At 35.8% G+C, this 23,790-nt stretch overlaps 3 protein-coding genes and 1 long non-coding RNA gene across 4 annotated transcripts; 3 read left to right on the forward strand and 1 right to left on the reverse strand.

Annotated features, from left to right (window-relative positions):
- Positions 1–396: 396 nt before the first annotated feature.
- Positions 397–3,397, forward strand: LOC147495399 (rust resistance kinase Lr10-like). The gene is made up of 3 exons (XM_086564053.1): positions 397–2,046; positions 2,296–2,529; positions 2,971–3,397. Exons 1-3 carry the CDS (start codon positions 1,051–1,053, stop codon positions 3,235–3,237), a joined length of 1,497 nt encoding a protein of 498 aa, XP_086420179.1. The 5' UTR covers positions 397–1,050; the 3' UTR covers positions 3,238–3,397.
- Positions 3,398–7,812: 4,415 nt separating this feature from the next.
- On the forward strand, positions 7,813–12,690 carry LOC147495400 (uncharacterized). Its single transcript, XM_086568369.1, has 4 exons — positions 7,813–7,884; positions 8,484–8,758; positions 11,447–11,599; positions 11,856–12,690. Exons 1-3 carry the CDS (start codon positions 7,813–7,815, stop codon positions 11,454–11,456), a joined length of 357 nt encoding a protein of 118 aa, XP_086424495.1. The 3' UTR covers positions 11,457–11,599; positions 11,856–12,690.
- A 549-nt stretch (positions 12,691–13,239) lies between these two features.
- On the forward strand, positions 13,240–15,323 carry LOC147495401 (uncharacterized). Its single transcript, XR_015199984.1, has 4 exons — positions 13,240–13,435; positions 14,628–14,739; positions 14,821–14,943; positions 15,056–15,323. It is a non-coding gene; the product is annotated as an uncharacterized LOC147495401 (long non-coding RNA).
- Positions 15,324–17,733: 2,410 nt separating this feature from the next.
- On the reverse strand, positions 17,734–22,372 carry LOC147495402 (uncharacterized). Its single transcript, XM_086564054.1, has 3 exons — positions 21,910–22,372; positions 21,654–21,815; positions 17,734–18,367 (listed from the first exon to the last, which is right to left on the reverse strand). The coding sequence occupies exons 1-3, from the start codon at positions 21,956–21,958 to the stop codon at positions 18,057–18,059; spliced, it is 522 nt and encodes a 173-aa protein (XP_086420180.1). The 5' UTR covers positions 21,959–22,372; the 3' UTR covers positions 17,734–18,056.
- Positions 22,373–23,790: the final 1,418 nt, after the last annotated feature.

Raw genomic sequence — 23,790 nt, forward strand, 5'->3', positions numbered from 1 at the left:
GGTTGGTCTATGAGAATTGTATTGTTTGATTTTCAGGTTATGACATAATTTAAAATTTTGAAATGTTGAAAATACAAAAGAGACTTTGCTGGATTTTTTTATTTAAAAAAAAAATTGATGATGCTCTTAATTGAAGACTCTCTCTCTTTATTTTTCTTATTCTCATTATGATATGTGTTGAATTAATGAATGTGTAAGAGTACGTGTAATGAGTTGGTTTGTGAGAAATGAAATGCATAGAATTGCAATTATTAAGCTCACTTGAGTATGCGTATGAAATGATTATGAAATATAAAACTGTTGAAAATTATTATATCATTGATCCAATAGTAGTATAGAGATGGGTCTCTGGGGTGTTGTTGAAAAGCAATGTACTAAACAAACAATTGAAGGGGAAACTAAAAAGAAGAAAACCGAAGACTTCTCCCCACGACCCCACTACTTCCAACAACATTTCTGCCAGTTGTTTTGTTCATAAATATAATAAATAATTGTCTATTCCTTCTCGAGTAACGCATTATTGCATTATATGGGCGAGTACTGTTTCTTGGTAAAATGACTGTTTCTTCTCTTTGACAAACATTATTATATTCGTTGTTTGTAGGCGGCTGTGACTCTGTGAGAAGAACATTTATCATTTGAAAACTTCTGGTAACAATCTAAGATATAAGACTTGTACCTCTGTGGTTTCTTTGGATATCTGTTGTGGAGTTGTGGTGCTTGAAACATTGAAACCATATATAAACTAGTTAACCGCAAGGCAGTGGAGCAGAAAGAAATTTGAGGAAGAAGAAAGTGAGGGTCAGAAGACAAACGGACGGAGATTGTACATCTCCTCTCTGGAAGCAAAAAAACTCGGGCTGGCAAGAAGCTCTCAGTCACCATTTCTGGTATTTGACAGTTACATTTTTATTTCTATTAATTTCTGAGTGGTTCATAATAACTAGCTTATCAACAACCAGTTATCACACTTCGGCACTTCCGTCCAACTTTGTAGTCTTTCTTGGTTGGACACTAGTTGTCTGTTAATACGTAATATCATCTAAGATCATGGATAATCGAGATTTGGAAACCATTGAGAGGTTAATTGTTGATTTGGAGTTAGAAAAACCAAAGAGATATTCCCCTGAGGAACTACAGACCTTAACTTCTGATTTTTCTAAGAAATTAGGTTCTGGGTCGTTTGGAACAGTCTACAAAGGCATATTACACAACGGCGTCCCAGTGGCGGTTAAGGTTCTGAAAGATGGAGTACTACCTGACACAATAAAAGATCAGTTTACGGCTGAGGTGAGCACACTTGGCAAGACCCATCATAGGAACTTGGTCAAGCTTTATGGCTTCTGCTTCGCGCCCAACGTGAAAGCACTTGTCTATGAATTCATGGAAAATGAATCTCTAGAGAAAATTCTATATGAAAAGGAAAGTATAGCATGGGAGACGTTGTGTGATATTGTGCTTGGCACAGCAAGCGGACTCACCTATCTGCACAAGGATTGCGAACCCAGAATAATTCACTATGACATTAAGCCTTCCAACATTCTGCTCAACTCAAAATTTTGTCCCAAGGTTGGTGATTTTGGATTGGCCAAGCTTCTAACCACGGACAAAAGTCATGTCACCATGTCTGGGTTTAGAGGGACTCCTTATTATGGCGCTCCAGAACTATGGATGAGATCCTCATCAGCAACTTATAAATGTGATGTGTACAGCTATGGTATAATGTTATTTGAGATCCTAGGGAGGAGAAGATTTGATGGCCAAAAGTCGTTTCCAGAACAAGTTTGGGAGAAGTTTAAGCAAGGAAAACTAGATGATCTTATGCAAGGTTGTGGGATTGAGGAGAAAAATACTGAACATGCAAAGAGAATCTTCACTGTTGCACTATGGTGTGTGCAATATAGGCCTCAAGACAGACCATCCATGAGCAATGTGGTGAGACTTCTCGAGGGTACAGAAGAAGTTGCGAGACCCCCCAATCCATTTTGGCCTTTGGAATTTTCAAGTACAATGACAAGACCTATTGAGCTTGAAGAGAAGGAAAAGGTTCAAATCTGTCTTATCTTGTGCTGAGAGATATTTTTTTTTATATTCCATAGTCGTTTATTAGAGTTCCTAATTTTACTTCTTATTCTTCCAACTGATCTATAAATTGGCAAACAAAAGATTTGTTTAAACTATGAATCTATGACCATATGCCAGCCAAAAAAAAAAAAAAAAAAAAGTCTATGACCATATTACTATATTGTCACTGTTCAAAAGTATATGGCTTATTTTGGTATAATGTGTACGCAGGAGCAAAGGGAATCAGTAACCTTCCAAAAAAAAAGGGAATCAGTAATTCTTGGGCCTTGGGGTGGTAATGGAGGGTCAGAGTGGGATGATGGTGTTTTCTCAACAATCAAGACGATACTTGTGTCCAGAGGAGAGAGAGAGATTCGGGGTATCCAGATTGAGTATTGTGGAAAAAATGGAGAGTCCATTGTGTCTGAAAGGCATGGCTGGGTTGAGGCTGATACACTTGACAAGGTAATATGCGTTTTTCTTATATTAGCAGTGTGTTGATTTTTTTTTTTTTAACGTTTGAAAAGGATAATCTGGATGTCATGAAGATACTTATAATAGAAAACCATAAAATATATTACCGTGTCAAATTCTAATCACAATCGTCATAAAGTTGTGTCGACACTGCTTAATTTTGAACAAGTTCTTCAATCTTAATTAGACAGGTTAAAAACTATCAGATGGTATAAAAATTTATTATATGTTCATCATCTTGGTGAAGAAGTCATCCTCACAAGTATATTAGATTTCATCTGTTTATTACAAATCAGAATCAAAATTCAGTTGTGGTACCCTGACAAATAATCAATGTGTGGAAGAACTTGTATAGATCAGAATTATGTTTTTAGCATTTCTAGATTTTTCTCTCTTTTTTTTTTTTCCTCATACTCGTGTTTTGGATTGCAGATTGAATTAGATTACCCAGATGAGTACTTGATGAGAATTACCGGGTTTCATGCTTTTGAACAATATGCTTATAAACACTTTGAGGACCAAGTTGGAGGTTTACATCTTTTGAGATCCCTTTGTTTCTTCACTAACAAGAAAAAATATGGACCTTTTGGTAATGAGAGAGGTACTTACTTTACTTCTGGGAGGAATGGGAAGGTTGTTGGGTTTCATGGTAGAGGTGGAGCTTTTTTGGATGGTATAGGTGTGCATGTGGAATATTAATTTCTCCTACCCTACCGTTCATGTTTATGGATACTTATTTTATGTTGGATGTTTAGTCCTTTTAGTTTTAGTTTGTCAACAAAAACTTGCTACACGGCTATCTGGAACAAACAGTCAGTTGTTGCAAACCGCCAAGTTACTATCTCTTACTCCTTTGCCATTCTGGTGTTATGTCATTTATCTGCTCGATCATGTGTTAGATACCATGTTGTGCAATTTTAAATTATGTGCTCCCCCGCGTCGTTTACTTGGCGGCTCTATATGGTGAATGTATAGTCTACTAGGCATTTTACTAACCACATTCCTAATGTACTTTAATGGATGATTTCACATTATGGGTTGTTATGTGTCATTGTCGAATCCATTAACCATTTTCAGTGAGACCAAGTTTATTTGGCATCAGAAGTTTACTGTTGAGCAGCTGACAAAGGCGTTTCCAGGTGGCAATTCAAATGATTAACCAGTATCATTCGAAGTTCAGGGCGCCTAGTCCCCAATTTCTTTCAGAACAGAATCCATCTCAGGTTGCTATCTTGATGAGAATTATTCATTCTTTAGAGCAAGTCCAATGGAGAGTTGCTAAATTGGGCTGCTAAAAGGTGCTCGGCCTTTTAGCTTGCCCAGCCAAATTTGGCACCCCAAAATAAAAAAATCAATCCAATCGCGTTCTCTGTTTTGAAGTGCTAAATTATATGGACAGCGGTCCATCCATTATTTTGTAATTTTAAGTTGAATTTTTTTTGGATGGACGGCACAGTTTCTGCCATCCATCAAAATTTAATACACGGACAGTAGAAACTATGTCGCCAGTCTCCCGAATTTATTATAACAGCTGCTAACGAAGGTATTAACTTTGGCAAACTTATTATAGCAATTGCTAACGAAGCTCTTACCTTTGGCCAAGTTTTTGACTCTTTTCAAATTTAAAACCCTTTTAACAGCCTCATTGGAATGCCATTTTTGTGGTTGGAGTGCTATATTTGCCTTTAGCAGCCCATATCTTTATATATATATATAATAGCAGTCCCTTTTCCTGGTCTGTGAGGGTGTCCACGTCAGCAAATTTTAAGTACCTTTTTACTCACGAGAAATCAGGAGAGGGAAAAAGTTCAATTATACGACGAGTCCCCCACAAATAAGAGTCTAAACCCCACGAGTCTCCGAAAACCTTCTTTCTCCGCCTCTGAATATTATTCTACTTTCAGAGGGACAGATCGTCTACCAAGGTCCTCGGGAGAACGTGCTCGAGTTCTTTGAAGCCAAGGGTTTTAGATGTCCTGAAAGAAAGAGGTTGCAGACTTCTTGCAAGAAGTAAGATTTCCTAACTCAACCAATTACATTCTATTCCTATCATTTGAATTATAAATTTTGTACGCATTTTTAGTTGTCATTTCTGTCAAATTAACTAAGTAGAATGTTAAGATCTGACCTGTAATTTCTTCTCATCACGGGTAACATCAAGAAAAGATCGGCACCAAGATCTTGGGCCAATAAAGACGAACCCTATTCCTATGTTTACGCCCGAGAATTCGCGGATGCATTCGGTCGTTCCATGTTGGCCGCAAGCAAGGGCAAGAACTCAGCACCCCTTTTGACAAGAGAAAGAGCCACCCTGCTGCTTCGATAACTTCCGAGTATGGTGTCAACAAAAAAGAGCTTTTGAAAGCTTGCTTTTCAAGGGAATGGTTGCTGATGAAGAGGAATTCCTCTGTGTATATCTTCAAAATGATGCAAGTGAGTACCTAAAATTTGTAATGCATCATTAGCTTATATCAGACGTAGTTCTGTCTGACAAAGAAATTTAACTAAATTAAGTCCAGTTGTGTTCGAGTTAGCAGCCAGTGAAATTATTGTTGTTTAGCAAACTCTTTCAACACAATGAAGACATGAAATATGAGCAAGCTCAAAACAGAGATACGCAGAGACATAACACTACACAATTACCATCTTTTCCTAATCCACGGAAGACTCATTTAAGTTTGTCAAATGTAACTCAATTACTCTTTTGAAAGAATTTTAAGTCAAAATCTGTGATTTCAAGTCCAAAATAAAGTTACCACCGACACAAATCAAAGTTGGACGCAAAGATAACCTGTTCTGTAGATGAAACAAGTCCAATTCACTCAGAAGATGGCATGGGTGGCTTTAAGCTCCAAGGATGTACTAACCCCTTGGAGCAACTTGGCTTATACATGAAAGAGGAGGAATAGGAGGAGGAAGAATGTGAGCCCAATAGTTTTCAGGACCCCTTAACGGATGTAGAGGAAGGAGAGATTGATTAGTTGAGGTCCTCCAATCGTCAATGGCAGTTAGGAAAAAGATTTTCAGAAAACTGGTTTGGTACTTCCATATTTCGGCAAAGACATGCTTTCCTCGGCCAAGCCTTTGAAATTGTCGACTATTGCAAAGAACTCAGCCGAGAAAGTTTATTTATCATAATTGCCGTCAGTCGGATTGGAATGGCTATTGGCTTTGGATTGACAGAGTGGAGTGCTTACGGAAGAAATATAACCCTTTTTCTTTTACCAATTGTTTGCTTTGAAATATTTATTTCTACATTCTATCTGAGGATCTCTATTTGTGGAAGGAAAAAAGTTGGACGATAGGCACTATGCATGCTCAAGATGTGGACCGTTAGAGGAAAGTAATGTAAAGGTGGTCGTCTTTGTGAGCCCATTTTAATACACAGTAGTTATAAGGAAGTAGAAGCCGAGTTACTTGGAAGTTCCAATATAATTCATTGTTCTAACAACCATTAGAACATACCTCGATCGGCTCAGCCTCTGAAGTTCAAATTTTGCTGAACAAGAAACTATATTATTAAATGTTCAATCCTAACATACTGCATGTTCTTTCTGATTTCAGCTCATTGTTGTCGCTTTCATCGCGAATGACTATCTTCCTAATGCACCGAGATGAAACATAACACAAGAATGGATGGAGGAAATTATATGGGTGCCATTTTTTTTTTGCAATTGTCACTGTTATGCTTAATGCCTTTAGTGATTTCCTTGAGTTAGAGCTGGACAATTGTTTTATAAGTTACAAGGCTTGGATCTTTTATTTATCTTAAGTGATTGTAAATCATCAAAACTCATATATATTTTTTGCTGATTTGTGTGCTTCATATTGGTCTTTTTAACTACAAATAAGAACTACACGTAGTTTTCATTATCTATTACCCGTGAACTTTCCTCCGGTTTTGTTTTTCTCTCGATAAAACCGACAAACAACTAGAACATGAGCAAGATGGCCATGTACAAAGGTGGCAGCACTTTTTGGGTTCCACTTAAAACAAGAGCAAGATAGACAAGTCACGATGGCGACGCTTCAAGTATGCTTAGAGTAAGAGCAGGATAGCTGCAAAAAAACCCTTTAGCATAGCTCACTTTATATCAAGTTTAATCACAATACTATGCAAGCGGGGAATCGAATCAACCCGAACTTATAATAGGCGAGTGGGGTGTAAACAATTTGGTTTTTTTATGAACAGGGAAAAAAGTCTACGGGGGCGGTTGAAGTCCATTATATATAGCCCCCGAGGTATTAGTGGGGGCTACAACCAAGCTACCGATGTCCGGAGTCTTTGATTCTTTACATTCTTCTCGATTGGGATGCCACCATTTTGGGGAAGACTAAGTTGAGGATTTTCGATTCTATCGGGTCGCCAATTTGCGGTTTCCATCCGATCACATATCTGCATCCGCCAAGGACTTGATCAACTGGAATGCTCAGATCGATCCCACCCAACGCCTCTCACGCTTCAAAAGTTCTAGGTATGTCATGTCTTAACCGCCTATTACGATGTAGTATCTATTATAGTGGATTCATATCTTAGATTCTGAAATTCTACTTTGGATTCCAAGAGAATTGAACTTGCTTACCTGTATTTAGTTTTTCACCTCTTGCACGAAGTATTCAAATGAATATCTATCTGGGACTATAGTGAATTAGTGATTGTTTGATTGACCTTCATTTTGGTATCTTCTCTCCTATGTGTTAGGCCGATTGGTCCTTTATTTAGTCATTTTTAATCAATACTAAAAAATATACTTCTTTATATATATATATATATATATATATATATATATAATAGCATCCCTTTTGCTGCGCTATGAGGGTGTCCATGTCGGCAAATTTTAAGTACCCTATTTTACTCATGAGAAATCAGGAGAGGGATTACGAAAAAAATGGAGAAAAAAACTAAGATAGATGTCTCCCACTTAGAATGGAAACCCGCCTAAAAAACCCACGACTGTTCCCAAAAAAAAAAGAAAAACCCACGACTAAAATGAAAAACAACCCTTGAGATTCTCTGATGAGTACATAGTCATGAGCAATCAGGAGAAAAAAAGAGAGGAAACAATGAATTGGCAGATAAAAAAAAAAAGAGAAACAACATCTAACAGAGAATCTTTTTTTTTTTTTTTTTTTTTTCACGACAAACAAAACACTCTAAAACCCACCGCACCTCTTTCCAAAACCCAAACAACACTTCATCTTCCCATCCCATCACATTTCATCCCCCGTGGATTGTTGATAAGTGTAACATTTCTGATGTGGGACTCCCCGTGCATGATATTCAAGGTCTTCACTTATGAGAGAAAAAATCCTGCTGTTCAAGAAAAGTCGTCACTTGGTAGAAAGGTAGGCCTCTCATAACACATCTAGATTGATTTTAATTATTAGTTATGTTTGAAGCTTAGGGCATTGGTATTTCTTCGAAGAAAAACTAGCTGATTGGAGAATTTTGTGTTTTGAAGAACAAACATCCAACTCCATAGAACTGATTCAATTATACTGGAATTAACTCTTTCGTTTGTTACCACATACAAATAAAAACACGATTTTTGTGGGCTACTTGAGTATTCAAATGAATTTTTGATCCCTATATACGCATTTTACTACAAAAAAACAAGCAAATAAGTCTTCGATTCTGATTTTACCTAAAGAAAATGTATGTTTGGTTTTGATAGACTTCCAATATCAAGTATATATCCTCATTAATTCCGAATTTAATAGATACAAATCTAACATGAAATTTTTTTAGTTCGACCATTGTTGATTGGCTCTTTTTTTGCCCAATTATTTTATGAGCCTTTTAAAGTTACTGATTTCAAACCGGCAATCTTCCATCCTGAACTATGAGCTGCTAGCAAGACTTAAGGATTTGAACTGTGGTAAACGTTACTTCACTTGGTTCTTTTTTTCCTGATACGCCTGGTGTATTTTTCCTTCTTTACCAGAATAATGGTAGAGGTTGGATGTCCAAGTGTTTGACCGAGGATGCAAAGAGATACATAGATGATTTCCTTTCAAATGTTGAAGACACAGACCTTATATTGCATTATGGGGAAAGTGAAGCTGCTGAGTGCTCTACAAGATCTACTTCTCTTCCTGTTGAAATGGATGGTGTTGTTTTGCCATGGTTGCAGTTGAAGACACAAATCTTTCTCTATTGTGCAAGAGTAAGGAGGAAGTTTCACGGATTCCAGAAGATATTTCATATGGTTCACTTCAGGTAATTATTTTTCCAAACAACTGTTATTATTTTTCCAAAGGATTTTTTGTTTGTATTGACTTGGAACCAATGATGGGGGTATATGAAAAACAATTCTTTACTCATGTTGAGCTGCCAAAATGATATTGGTACTGTGTTTGTCTTTCAAGGTAACGAATCTCTAATTTTAATTTTTTTTTTTTTTTTTTTGCTATTATTAAATTTGTAGATAAATTGATGGACGCTAACATAAAAGGCTATGTGATTTATGGGGAGAGAAAGTGGGAGAAACTTCTTTATCTAGAGTCCATCACTGTTTTGGAAAAAATAATTTGACACTTTTTTCAATACTTAATTTGTGTGTGTGTTTTTTTTTAATAAGTAAATTAGGTATACTATTTGTTTTAGAATGGATTAGCCATCAGGTGAATTGTATTGTGTAGTCAATTGGGAATCTTTTGAAGTAACCAACTTAATATACAATTGCATATTAATTAATTGATCTCGGAGGACTCCTCTTAGTTGCATATTACACACCCCCTTAATTGTGCTACCTTATATATATATTTTTTTTCTCTTTATTTGTTAAGAAGTTCATTTAATAGTGCTACCTTAATGTTTTTCTCATTTGCCATGTTCTTAGCATATATATAGTTTTTCTCAAATGATTGTTCTACCCAATTTACTTTGTTTTTTGTTTGCAAATTAATCAAGATAAAATTATTTATTTATTTTTCTTATTAATCTTTATTTATATGCTTTTACTTAATACAAGTATTACTCGGACGTGATTTCTAATTTAGTATAGACTATAGAGCATCGAGGGACACATAAATATATGGTTTAGAGTGTTCCATGAGCACTTTAAGTATTGTGCTAATTGTTATTGATTGTAGAGTTAAGGCAGGGTCACTCATTTTGAGTTAATGATGTGCCAACCCACACCCACACTATGTACATACTTACGTAGTATGCATTACAAATGCCGAGTAGCTTGGAATTTTTTTAAGAAGTGCATGCTATGTCTGTAACATAGTCAGGCATTTCAAGTATATATCATAGCAGTCCCCTTTTAAGCTCTCTTAGGGTGTCCACGTCAGATTTTTACTCACAAAAAATTAAGAGAGAAAAAAACAAGAATATTACTAACTCCTTTTGAGCCTCGAGTAAAAAAAAAAAAAAAAAAAACTTTCGATTAAACCCCACTCCGGAACTCTTTCAATCTTCGCCGGTTACTTTGCACTTCAAAGTGTTGTTAAATTCCACACTTTGGCCACTGCATCAACAAATCACTCACCTAGAGAAGTCATTAATTTCTCTCTTCAACCTCATTAGACTCTAGGGGTTTGGTGAGGAATTTTTCAGGGGAGATCTTCTGCTCTTTTGCAGTTTTTATTGATTGCTTGAGAAACCTACACTAAAAAGGTTTGTTTACTTACTAAGAAAAAATATTTACTTAACTCAGAGTAATGACGAAAAGAAGGTGGGTTATTAACTTCTTCAGTAGTCATGATGGTGAAGACAAAAAAATAGAGTTAAAAAAAAAAAAGTTGGAGAGTAGGGGAGTTGGGTTGCTGGAGGAGAAAGGGTCGATTTCACTTGGTGGAGAAGAAGAAGTCAGATCTAATTTTGGGTTGGTTTAACTGTAAACTTCATGATATCTTCGGCCAGAGAACTAGACTTTGATCCATCTACTTCTAGCTTCAATGTGACAAAGGCACAAGGTGACTCTCCCCACTGCTCATCTGGTCTTGCCACCACTGATGCTTCAAACACAAGGAGGGTGTTGATACAGAAAGCTCTCTACCTCCAAGCTACTGATATTTTCACCCCCGAATATAATGATGTCCTTGGACCTATCCTTAATCTCTATATAGCCATTAGGGTGTTTCACCGCAAGATCACCAGAATGAAACCGTCCACCAAAAAATTATATAATAGCAGTCCCTTTTCAAGCTCTCTGAGACTATCCACGTCTATGTGCATAATTTTGTGTTGGATTTGGTATTTCTCCCCAACTCGATCTTTTATGTACTTAGACAAAAATATCCCCTTGGCTTCCCATTTTGCCCCTCAATCACTTCATAATAACAAATAAGCGGGTTGTGAAGATAATCTGTAAGCTATGGATGCATTTGCTTAGCTTATATATATGACAAATAGTATTAGGAGTAATGGTATTGTGGATATTAGTTGTGCATTGTTTATATCAATACTACTAAGTCAAGTAATAGATATCTAAGTTTTGGTATATCAATTGGTGGAACACTTCATTATACACAATCGATTTTAACATAGTGACTTTTGAAGGCAGGTTCATTAATCAGTAAATAACTATTTTTTGCCTCTATCTGAAACCTCCGATTACCTTCATAATTGGTTATGTAGCGGGTTATTCTAACATAACAACATCAACAAAACATGCAAGCTATTATGGACGAAGAATACAATGAAATACAACTTGATAACAACTACTCTGAAATTGTTAAGCGTTTCACCCAATATATTACAATTGGTTTAGAAATTTCTCATGGGGGCGTAATTCCACATATTACTATATCAGTTTTTTTTGTAACAATATAGTTCTATATCAGTTCTTGAATGGAATCATATTGTGTCATTGTGAGTAGTATGCGTTGGGTGCTACAGTGGAAGCTCACCAAATTCTTTTAACAAAACTTACCATGCATCTTCACTTCCTTTTCGCAGGTACATATGATGAACGATGCAAATATTTTGGAGGCAATTCAACTTATCAATGTGGATGCAACAAGGCATCATGTGTTGGATTCATTGCACCCTTTCTTTACCTTGAATTGGAGTGTGAGTTTAGTTTAAGAGCATTAATGTCAGTCACCACAGGTACATATAAAATTTATCCCGTGGAATTACTTATGCTATTACTTTGAACTAGCATGTGGGTTATGGATAAGAGTATGATACATCAATACCACCTGTTTCCTTTCAGCACTAGAAATGCTAGATATAACCAAATAAAATTTATGGGCTCAAAGTTAGCATCCATTATGACACTTAATGCTGCCCTCTTCTTATTGTTCACGTCCCGTTATTTGTTGCTACTAAACGTCAATGTTTACCTTTCTATGCTATGATGCAGCCACAATGTTATATGTGATGCAGTTGATAGCGAGTCTGAAACTGCTACCTTTGAAGCTAAAGTCGAGTAGACCACATTCTTGCATCATTACAACGTAAGGTAAGTTGATTTTCTTAATTACCTGTTTTCTCAACTTTGCTCCAGTTGTAAATCAATAGTCATTGTTGTACCATAAAAAAAAAAATATTAAAAGAAGAGAATTGCTAGCGTCCTGACCTACTACGTGACAAAATAAATTACATGTTGACATTTTACACAAGTTTCTATTTTTCAATAAGAAAAAACAAATAAATCAGTGAGTTGACTCACTTATATTCTTCCAAACCAAATAACAGTTAGTTAGAACCCAATCTAGCCACCATTGTTCCAAACACCACCAACGACTTTCCAACACTGGCGAATGGTACAGATTTGATTTTCATAAAGTAGTGATTGCAAAGGTGCCATCCAAGACACAAATAACTTTGTCGATTGTCAGATCCGGTAATGGGTTTACACACCTTTTCCAAATTCTTTTAAATTTCAAAAAAAAAAAAAAATGTTTGAGATTGTATAACCTTCAAACCCAATCTTAAGTGAAGAAAAACAAAGTGGAAAAAACAATTTTTTATGGGATTCAAAGTTGTTGGGTTAAAACAAAAGTGTTCAAATGTTTATTTTGTTTGAGTTTAATTAATTATGCAAGAGACTTCATTTTAACATAAACATATATTTACTTGAAAGTTGTTGTTTATACAATGGATTTTCATTGAATTATTATTTCTTTGTGGATAGTGAGCATTTATTTTTCCGATGAACTTCTGGTGAGCAGTTTAAGAAGAGTGTATTAAGTTTATTTTTTAATTTTGAATCAAGTAATTGGTCAAGTCATTTTCCTTTCACTTAATTTTGTCTCATAGTAGGTCACTTAATTTAATACTTATATCTAAGAAAAAGAAAATACAGAGACGACCCGAGTAGTATATTTGACATGATAAAGTGTCCAACTGTAGTATATTACTATATTTAAATGATCCAGTATTCACAAGAGAAACACCTAATATTCTACACAGTTTCTGAATTAGTTTGTTGTTTCTAAATCAGTTTGCAGTGGTAGTGGGTATGTTTTTTGCATTTGATGCATTTGATTTTTTTTTTCACTTGAATCCAAGCCGCAAAGATATTGCAAACCGTATCTGAGACACAAAAATACATAAAAGCAAACCCTTTATTTCTAGCTTGGCAATTGAAGAAAATCTAGGCACCATAATCTATAGTAGAATATGCTTATACAGTAGGCAAGTTATGCTTAATCATGTATTATTAGTCTTCTTTTGTTCTTTCAAATTATTAAGAAATTTAACATTTGTTAGTAGATAATAGTGATCTCTATGATGTAGGTCATTTAGGGGATCTGCTATGGATTTGGCTATGGAAATTGTGGTCACTGTAATGAGCAAATGGTCAATTGAGTGTGCTGGATTTCAAAATGTTTAGATTGTCACCTTTTCTGCTAAGTGTATCAAGTAGTGCAACATTCCAGCCAAGAGATCGAGAAAATCTAATATGCAAGCAGGCAACTCCAAGTACTAATTATCTAGGTACACTGTTTTTATCTCAAATTTCTGTTACCATGTACCTTTCACACTGATCTTATTTCCTTTTTCTCATGGTTCTTCTATAACTTGAAATTATTGAAAGATTATGTAATAGCTAACACCAGATGAGTAGTCATTAGCCTATAACATGGATATGATATTTAGAAGGACTTCATCCGTAGAGGGGTCATAGTCTCACGGTGAGGATGTTTATATTGGATAGTACCAAAGGGGATTTTTTTAAGGGTTATTTCAGCGTCTTATGTTATTGGGTCTCCTAATTAATTATAGGATCATACTTAGAGAAGAAGTCACCGTTCGAAGCTTTTTGACAATTCTTCTAGGAAATAAAACTGCTTCTACTTGGTTTATTGGAAAGATTGTTGGTAGTGACCTTGATGACTAAACCTTTGTGTACTACGCTAATTATGGTGGTCATAGAGTGTTTGGTTAGTATTAAAATAAAATCTTCGATAAAACAGGTGGAAAAGAATAGGTGAATGGTCTTGACCACGTAAAATGAATTGACTTGGATCCAGTTTTCCTACTCCTTTACGGCTGCTGATTTCCTATTTTAGTCGCTACTGAGCGTTCCATTTTCAAACTTGAAACTACTAACTAAACGATTAAATGGTGTAAACCAATTTTAATTTTTTAAATTATTGTTTTCCTAATAGAATAAAAGATAAAATGGTGTAAATATGACTTCTCTATGGGTTTGAATTTAATTTGTAGAAGGGTTATTTCTTAGTATGCGGTTGGGAATTTGTTGTAACGAAATACCAGGAAAGCTTGGAAATATTTTTATTAGAAGATGATGTCACATGAGGTAGAAGAGTAAGGACACAAGTTAATACTGATCATGAAACTATATCAAATAGATTAAAAGCATCAAAATTTTAAACTTGACAATATGCAACAATGCACATGATCTGCTAAGGTGCTCAAAAAAAGGTACAAAGAGTATGAGACTTTCTTTAAGACCTCTATTTAAGCATAGTCTAAGTATAAAATGCAATTATAGAGTAGCTACATCTTTCCTACCTTTTTTTTATTCTAGCATCCAGTACAATATGATTCCTCTTATTGGTGACCAAGCTTAATTACTTAAATATATATTTGAGTCGACTTCATTATTGTTCATTGTTATATACTAAAAGAAAAAACGCCTCACAACTTTCCAAATGGCGGACAGGGGCATGCGTCCAATGAACCCTTCCGAGGATCGTTTGAACCAAAAGAACCTTACTTTTGTTCGAGTCCAGATCGAGATGGGTTGAACCTTCAACCTCCCCACTGGAGTTCAGGTACTACTTCAACTTCTTGCCGGTTTTTGTTGTCCGCTTATGATTTTTCTTGCATGGGCTAATCCATCTTAATATGTACAGTAATTATCTTTTTCTTCATAGTTGTGCACGGCATTGCTCCTATTTCTACTTATGTATTACTCATTGCAAGTTATTCCTTTTTTGAACCCATGAGAGGAAGAATTCAATGAGGAGAATATAAAGGTGAATAAGATTGTTTTTTGTCTTTGTTTCACTTATTTTAAATATTCAATTTCTTATTCTCTTCAATATTTATTACGTTTTGTACTAACTCTCTTTAACGGTGTTAAAACAGGCAATTACCTACTTCAAGATTAAGTTTCCTCAAGGTATCAGATTTACAAATATGATGCCTGACATTGGATGTGTGATTAGGGTCTTCTTATGGGGTTTATGGGAAAGTTAAGATCGTATACAATGTTGTGTACTCTATTGAGGGCATACTTTGGCGGTTGCTCTTACAATGTGACCCCTTTTTGGTACCGTCCTCACTTTTGAAACCAGGAAAGACTATTTATGTGTTCTCTTTCTCATATTTTTTGTATTTCATTTGGTTGTATTGATGTCTTTCTATGTTTAAGTCTATTTAGATTATGGCGTCATTTTGGCATCTCGAATTACTATTGGACACATTTGTGCAGCTATGATGCCGGATTCAATGAATGCGAATTGTCTTTGCAGCCTTACCGAAAAATAGTGGAGATATTCTTTCCAGATTTCCCACTTATAATGATTTTCGTTTTTGGTGCTTATAGTTAGTGTCGAAGGAACGTCGAGTTTATCTATGGTTCAATGGAAAATATAATTTGATCCTCACTAAATATGTATTTTGCAGTTGTTTATTTGATTTAACGTACGTATGTGCTAATTAATGTAGCAACTCCCAGTCACAAATTTGTGCATTTTTACACAAATAATGCGTTTTTCAACGAAAAAGGTCTTGACAACTAAAATAATTGAAAGGCCCAAACCAATTTGAAAACCCAATACACCTTAATAATATAATTGCATTTTCTTTTAAAATGGTTGGGGTACCTCAATCAGCTGATCATCAACTATATACGTAGCAAGCCAAAAGAATTACGTTCATTAGATATGTGTGTTACGTTCTAATGGTATTAGATATGTGTGTTACGTTCTAATGGTACTAATAAGAATTACATTGAGTAGATGGTTTTAAAATACTAAACCATGAAGAGGAGTTCTTGAGTTCTTTGGCAAATGAGACATTGGAACAATCTTGATGGATTAAGGTACTACACAGTACACATATCAGTGCTCATGTTCTTGAATATACCTGCAACATCGTAGTTAAAGTCATTACTATCTACTCTCTTTCAGAAGTTCTTACAATCGCCCATGTCTTTTTTGAGACAATTATTGAACTAACCTCAAAGAATAACTAACAGAAAATCGAAAACTAGATGAAAATACATTGAACTAACTTTAAAGAAAAATTAACAGAAAATAAGAAATTAGACGCAAATGCATTGAACTAACTTCAAAAAATAATTAACGGGAAATCGACAACTGGATGCAAATGCATTGAACTAACCTCAAAGAATAATTAACGGGAAATGAGAAACTCAATGCAACTATATTGAACTAATTTCAAAGAATAATTAACGAAAAATCGGAAACTCGCAATGCAAATGCATTGAACTAACCTCAACGAGAAATTGAAAACTTGATGTGAATGCATCAAACTAACCTCAAAGAATAACTAACAGAAAATCGAAAACTAGATGAAAATACATTGAACTAACTTCAAAGAAAAATTAACGGAAAATAAGAAATTAGACGCAAATGCATTGAACTAACTTCAAAAAATAATTAACGGGAAATCGACAACTGGATGCAAAAGCATTGAACTAACCTCAAAGAATAATTAATGGGAAATGAGAAACTCGATGCAACTATATTGAACTAATTTCAAAGAATAATTAACGAAAAATCGGAAACTCGCAATGCAAATGCATTGAACTAACCTCAACGAGAAATTGGAAACTTGATGTGAATGCATCAAACTAACCTCAAAGAATAATTAACGAAAAATTGAAAACTGGATGTAACTACATACACATTGAACGGGAAATTTTGGATGCAACTGCATAGAACAAACTTCAAAGAATAATTAATAGAAAATAAGAAAATAAATGCAAATGCTTCAAAACGAACTAACCTCAAAAAAATAATTAACTAAAAATCGAAATGAGATATAACTACATTGAACAAACTTCAAAGAATAATTAACCTAAAATCGAAATGGATGTAACTACATTGAACTAACTTCAAAGAATAATTAACGAGAAATTAAAAACTTGATGCAAATCATTGAATTAACATTGAATAATAATTAACGGCAAATTCTTGATACAACTGCATAGAACTAACCTCAAAGAATAATTAACGGAAAATTAGAAACTAGATGTAACTATATTGAACTATAACTTCAAAGAATACTTAACGGCAAAATCGGAAACTAGATGTAATTACATTGAATTAACATTAAAGAATAATTAATGAGAAATCGGAAAATGAATGCAAATGCATCAAACTAATATAAAATAATAATTAACGGGATTTCGAAATAGGATACAAATGCAACAAACTAATCTCCAAGAAAAATTAATGGGAAATCGAAAACTGAATGCAACAACATCGAACTAACCTCAAAAAATAATTAACAAGAAATCGAAAACTCAAAGCAAGTGCTTAAGGAATAATTAATTAACGGGAAATCGGCAACTGGGTTGTTTCTTTTTATGGGTTTTCACACTGCAAAAAAATTGAATGAGTGATCACTATAATATAACAGCACCCGTTTGTAGGATGGGTTTGAAAACTAGTAGTCCCCTATTGGACTTGCTCTTACACACTAGATGAACGAATCAGACTACAGGAATGGTAGCGAAGATAGCAGAAAATTGCTCATAATAATAGACAATAGTAAGAAAAAAAAACAAGTGCATATTGAAAGCAAATACTGTTCCATTTAAATTCTGTCTCAAACAGTCGTGTTGATTCAATAAATCCCCCAGTATCACCATTTCAGTTCATTTTCAGTTTCTCCAGGCCAAATTAAGACTCATACAACTGTATGGCACAGAACAAACATGCATCATAGACAACTAAGTATCTAACTGTAAAGAGCAAATAATAAACACACGTGATGCAACAATATCCCAAAATAATAAGAGAAATGAACTCCAACTTTTCAAGGAAGATTACCCAAGCTTATCAATCTTTGAGTATGTTGAACTGGAACCTGGAAGTCTGGAACTAGCATTTCAAAATTACAAGCTTGGAATGGATTTTCCTCGTATAAACTGCTTAAGAATGGCCTTCTCTTCATCTAACCGTTTCTTCTCCTCAGGACTGCTGGGCTTGACTTTCCTCTTCTCTTCCAACATCCATTTGAAAATCTCTCTCTGTTTATCCTCAGGAATGGGTTCGCGAACTGTCACAGGCTCAATGCGAGGTGGAGGAGGTGGTCCTTCAGGAACTGGAGCAGTTGTATTTGCAACTGGAGTAGATGGGACAGCTACAGCAACTTCACCATCCTCTGCGCCTTTTTCTTTTTTGTTTGTCCTTAGGAAAAGGTAAGCTACAACAGCCAAAAGCAGAGCTCAACTGAAATATGCATTATAATCTATAATTCCAATTAGTTCCAAGATAATAAATACGTAATTTGGGATTCATAACAAGACATACACCCTTCAAACAACTGCATGAAATCAAATATTCTACAAGTCTATAACACACCGTTGTAAGTCCTCTGATTAGTAATGAAGAACATTCAGAAGCTAACAAATAACAAGACATTGCTTCACCTCACTCCTAACCTTCTCGTCTACTTCACTCCAGTCAACAACAAGAGTCGACCAACCTGCAAGGGGAGTTTCAGCAATGAAACATAATGTTCATCAAGGACCCCTATAATGTAAACTAAAAATTACTGTTATCCCTCACATACTTCATCTTAGACCCCATACTCCGTGTTCTTAAAAAAAGCCCTGATTACCCAATCTTGACTCTTTAAACTATTACTTCATCCATGGGAGAATGAAATTTGTAGCCCCCAGAAACCCATTTAAACCAGCAGACCCAATTAAACCAAGACATAGCCTGGCGTGCTTCTTTTGCTACAAGCCAGGTTAGATTAAAGGATTTAAAGCCATTGGATAAAATTACATTTTCTTTTAATTGTTGAAGGCAAATTCAGTTAAGAAAAAGTAGGTTCAGATAGCCTACAAGTTCAACAAAGGAAATATGAGAACATCCATAAAGCTAAGAACGACATATAAACACTGTTCTATTCTATAAAAGCCTCATAAAAGGACGGCACTAAAGATGTTATATATGACCAAGTCCACCTTGAAGAACAACGGTGTCTAGGTTAGGAAATCTTACCCCTGGCACAAGCAGTTTAACTGCCCAAGGAATCACTTTCCTTTCACTGACTTTCCTTGTCCTTATATGCCTTGTCCCACCAGTGCCACTAATTGCTGAACCAATCACCTTTTCTCTTTGATAGAATATACAGATGAGCTCAAACCATGAAATTGGCTTATTGTTGTAGCATACAAAACCAGCAGTGACACAAGGAATTTCTCTTGAGGGCCGCCGCCAAGGTAGTGTACTAATTAAGAATAAGTTCAGGAAGGTGCAGTGACCACAGGTTCTCACTATTCAGTCTACTCGCATGGTTGAAATCTTAAATATCTACAAATCTAGGTAGGAGTATGAGTATATAGGACTATAGGAGTTTCATAATCTTGAGAGCGTCGTCATACCCGGCGTGACTCGGCCCTTGCTCACAGCAAACCCAAACCCAAATATGTTGTAAAAAAACCATCAAATTTTGAGACAATTCAAACTCTAATTTTCCAAAGGATTCTTACACAAAGACTCAGTGCAAGCTACAAGGATCGCTTCCCAGCTCTCAAATCACAATAAAGTCATCACCAATCCAAAAAGAAAGTGTGGAAAGAAAAACAGATACAGTTTCAGAAATATGGGTCATTTTGATAACTATTGTTGTAAAATGGTTTTCAATTTACTAATTGTTTGTCCAAATCCATTTCAGAAGAATCAATTCCAATACAATGACTTCCTAAGAAAAAGTAGCAAGCAAAACATATCACCACAAGGATCCCGTGTTTTTCTGCAAATCTTGGTTTAATTAAGTTGATCTATTAGATCAATGACAATTTAGTTCATTGTCTATGAATTGCTAGATGGTACGGACTTCTCACATATCAAGCTGGATCATGGCTACATCAATTCCCCAAATACTTTTAGCAATATCGTCTAACATTTTAGATGGGGATTCTTTCTACACATAATGAATTTCGTGTCACCAAGTTTCTTATTCTCGGTAATAATTCATACAAAAAAAAGTCGTCAGCAGGATTCAGACCTGCGCGGTCAAAGCCTACATGATTTCCAGTCACAAATTCTGTCAGACCATGTTACGAGCTTCAATCAACATCCTCGAGGTGTGTTAAGCCAAACAAACACCCTCAATTCCAAAAGAAAACCAACTTTTATATGTGAGGAAGATAAATAACATATTAACATATGGATCTAGGTGGAAGCAAAAACTACAGCGCCACTGCCACAATTATGCCTAACTACTAATGAGTTATTGTCTTTCTCTTAAAGTATGCATATACACTAGCGAACTGGCTCTTAAAGCATGTATATACACTCGCGAACTGACACACAATGTGTAGAAAAACACTCATTGAGGCACACGCCTCCTCAACGCTTTAGACAGAAAAGGGCCTCGAGGCTATAGCCTCAACGGCAGGATGACCCTTAGTTTTATTCAATTCTTAACCAAGCTCATTTTTTGTCCAAAGGACAAACGACCATACTCATATTTCAGATTATTCACTTTCAGAATCCCAAAAAAAAAAAATCATTTATTTTTGCCATCAATTCTTAAACCTTGCATGCATGATGTCAGGGTTTCCTTAAGATGGACACCGGACACGAACCATATTAAGTGTGTGCATCTGGATCGTATATATGCGGCAAACTCAGTATATGTACATGGTTACAATGAAGTTTTGTCTTTTTGTAATGGTCCCGGTAGCCTGAGAAGGTCCAAGACCTCATCCTCCTTACCACCGAAAATCATTCCTGCTAACTTACGCAACTCCTCAAAGTTTCTAGACATCCAAGTCGAAGCCAATTCACAATCGGACCTTGACCCTAGCTATACGACTCAAAAGGCAGACCTATAAGAATAATACACAAAGGTCGTTTACCTCACTTATAGCCCTCTTTCCCTACAGGTATCTTACCTCCACCTCATCATCAACATATCTGGTACAGCCATTGCAGTATAGCTTTAACTCGCGTACAAGGCAGACATAACTCATCACAAATGCATGAACATGTTACGACGTTCTAGGGAAAATATTGATTGGGCGATATGGTTCGACCATAGCAGTATAGTTTTCCCTTGTGCAGAAAGCAGCATCACAAATGCATAAAAACTTTACGACATTCTGCTCAAACTATTTGAAAATCACAGAAATATAGCTTTGCAAAACTCTCATTAAATTGCTAATTTCCCACATAAATAAAAGTCGTTTTTAAGAAAAGGCCTACTAATTGAGTAAATGTCAGTGATTTTAACAAGCAAGATGAAACTCGTAATTGTAATGTAGACACCCATAACACCAGTCAACTACAAAAGAACTGACCATTAAAAAGCAACGAAGCCCTACTCACCATACTAATCAATTCTACGCAATACAAAGAATAAACACAATAAAACCCATCATTCTATCAACTAAAACAAAAATAAGTTGTAATACAAAACATTTAATAATAAGAAACAAGGAAAATAAGAAAAGAAAGTAGAATAAAAGTAGTACCTCCAATACCAAGGTTGACAGTTAAAAGAAGTGGCCAGACATACTTATATCTTCTAGCAAAAGACTGATTCGCAGCAGACGATGGTGGTGGTGTTGGTGTTGGTGGTTCCATTGGGTTTGGTGCAGTTGTTGATGCTGTTTGTTGGTATTGCTTCACTTGCGCTGTTTTATTTTTTCATCAACCCAGAAAAAAAAATGTCACTGTCACAACAAAAGGTATTAATATAGCAAAGAATGAATGGATATAAATACTTACATTTCTTTGGTTTTGTGGCATAGAGTTTGGGGCCCTCGTTATTGCTCATTCTTTTCTTCTCTTCTCTTCTCCCACACTTCCGAAAAACATAACTGGGAGGAATATGCTTTTATTTTTTAGGGGTGCTAGTAAGCAACCCATTTTGTGTGTGTGTGTTGCATACATGCAACCTCACTAAAGGACGACACACTTGTTTTTTAGTTTTGTGAACTTTTATGATCAGTCTATCCACCGTAGATTGGTATTGAGATTACTAGTATACTGCTAAGCAGTGGGGGTGAGCGGAGTGGGAGAAGAAAATGGAGGAGTGGAGATGGAGAAGGAGGAGTGGAGATTTAGAGTGTCTGGAGAGGGAGAAGAAAAGAGAGAGTGAGAGAGAAGAGAAAAAACTGAAGGGAAGAGATGAGGACAGACAGACAGATACCAACCAAGTTGGTTTTTGTCCGCAAAACCCCTCCCCCTTCTCCCAAAATGTTCGCTCCGCTCACGGATTAACTAAATACGTTAATGGGATGGGTCTCTTGTTTAGCACTAATTGATCCTCGAGATAAATTCGAAAAATCTAAATGTGATTTACATATAGCCATTAACAGTCACAATCTTGCCTCGGGAGCAGGAATTTACTACCACAGTAGTATCTGGAATTTTAGGAATTGGAGTTCAATTTTAGGAATTGGAGTTCAATGTAGATGGCAAGGCGTAAACCATGCCATCTACAGCAGGAATGCGCAACACTGAATCCTAGAGGTGCATTGTCGGGGCATTTGGCATATGTGGACAATCTCATAAGGACGTTTGGAATCTTTTGTCTTCAGGTCAAATTTGTACCAGTTCGTAGTCGTAGGTTTTGGTTGTTTTCGTGCAGTGACTAAGCACAAAGAAATAGATACTAATATCCTTGGTCGCTCATCTTCCACACGGAGGTGGTGATGATGTTTTCTTCTTAATAACTGTAGTAGTGGTTCGAAAAGGTGTTTGCTTACTAGCAGAGCTACACGTCGTCGTCTTCTTAAACATACTGCTGGGCGAGTAAGCATAAGGGAAGGTAGGCAACCCCTTCTTGTTCCAAGTTCCAACTCTTCTCCTTCTTAATCTGTGAGCATGGCCGAAGAGTACCAAGAGAAAGGTCTTCTTCAACTTATCCTTGCCCATCTTCGCCTCTTCAACTCGTGTTCAAGCTTCAATTTTTCTCTGATAACCAAAAAAACCAAAGAAAACTCGTGTTTAACTTTTGGCTAATTAGTTACCACAAAAAAAAAGGTCGTGTGATTAATTTTTCCAAAATTCTATAGCAACCGAATCTTTTGAACCGAATTTGTGAACACACGTCAGCAAGCAGAGAGACCTTGATATGGAAGTTACCCACAAACGTCCTCACAACTCACGGTCAAAGTTCCATCCACGGAAAATAAAAAATAATAAAAATAACTAATATACTGCATTGTAGTGGGGAAAATAAAAAATAATAAAAATAACTAATATACTGCATTGCAGTGGGAGTGTGCAGAGAGTGAAACAGAGAGAAAGTGGTAGAGAGTGAAAGAAGGAGAGGGAGAGAGAGAAAATTGAAGTCAGACTATATATTGGGCCACTTACCCCCCACCCCTCACTGAAACTTTCGCTCCGCTCACTTGAAAATAAAATTTGAAGTTGCAGCAGATGATCAATCCCTGTATCAAACTTTATTCCATTTGTCTTTTTTGCAATCTTACACAGCTGCCCAATAAAGATTATATTGGGTGTCTGATACATAATCTGTAGATACACGCTAACTTGACAAAACATAAATTGTGGTTGAGGCCTAGAAGGTATTACCAGAAAAATTTACTTAGTACAGAATTAGGGGAATCCTTGGTTTTACTACGTGTAAACAAGAAATTT

This window comes from Coptis chinensis, chromosome 6 (assembly GCF_015680905.1).
Source record: "Coptis chinensis isolate HL-2020 chromosome 6, ASM1568090v1, whole genome shotgun sequence".
Lineage (NCBI taxonomy): Eukaryota > Viridiplantae > Streptophyta > Magnoliopsida > Ranunculales > Ranunculaceae > Coptis > Coptis chinensis.

Coding starts and splice junctions, on each gene's coding strand:
- LOC147495402 (XM_086564054.1), bottom strand. CDS start 21,958: ATGAGCAATAACGAGGGCCCCAAACTCTATGCCACAAAACCAAAGAAA. Junction 21,816..21,909: donor TGCCACAAAACCAAAGAAAT/GTAAGTATTTAT, acceptor AAAATAAAACAG/CGCAAGTGAAGCAATACCAA. Junction 18,368..21,653: donor TGTCAACCTTGGTATTGGAG/GTACTACTTTTA, acceptor TGGCTGTTGTAG/CTTACCTTTTCCTAAGGACA.
- LOC147495400 (XM_086568369.1), top strand. CDS start 7,813: ATGATATTCAAGGTCTTCACTTATGAGAGAAAAAATCCTGCTGTTCAA. Junction 7,885..8,483: donor AGTCGTCACTTGGTAGAAAG/GTAGGCCTCTCA, acceptor CTTCTTTACCAG/AATAATGGTAGAGGTTGGAT.
- LOC147495399 (XM_086564053.1), top strand. CDS start 1,051: ATGGATAATCGAGATTTGGAAACCATTGAGAGGTTAATTGTTGATTTG. Junction 2,047..2,295: donor AGCTTGAAGAGAAGGAAAAG/GTTCAAATCTGT, acceptor ATGTGTACGCAG/GAGCAAAGGGAATCAGTAAC. Junction 2,530..2,970: donor AGGCTGATACACTTGACAAG/GTAATATGCGTT, acceptor TTTGGATTGCAG/ATTGAATTAGATTACCCAGA.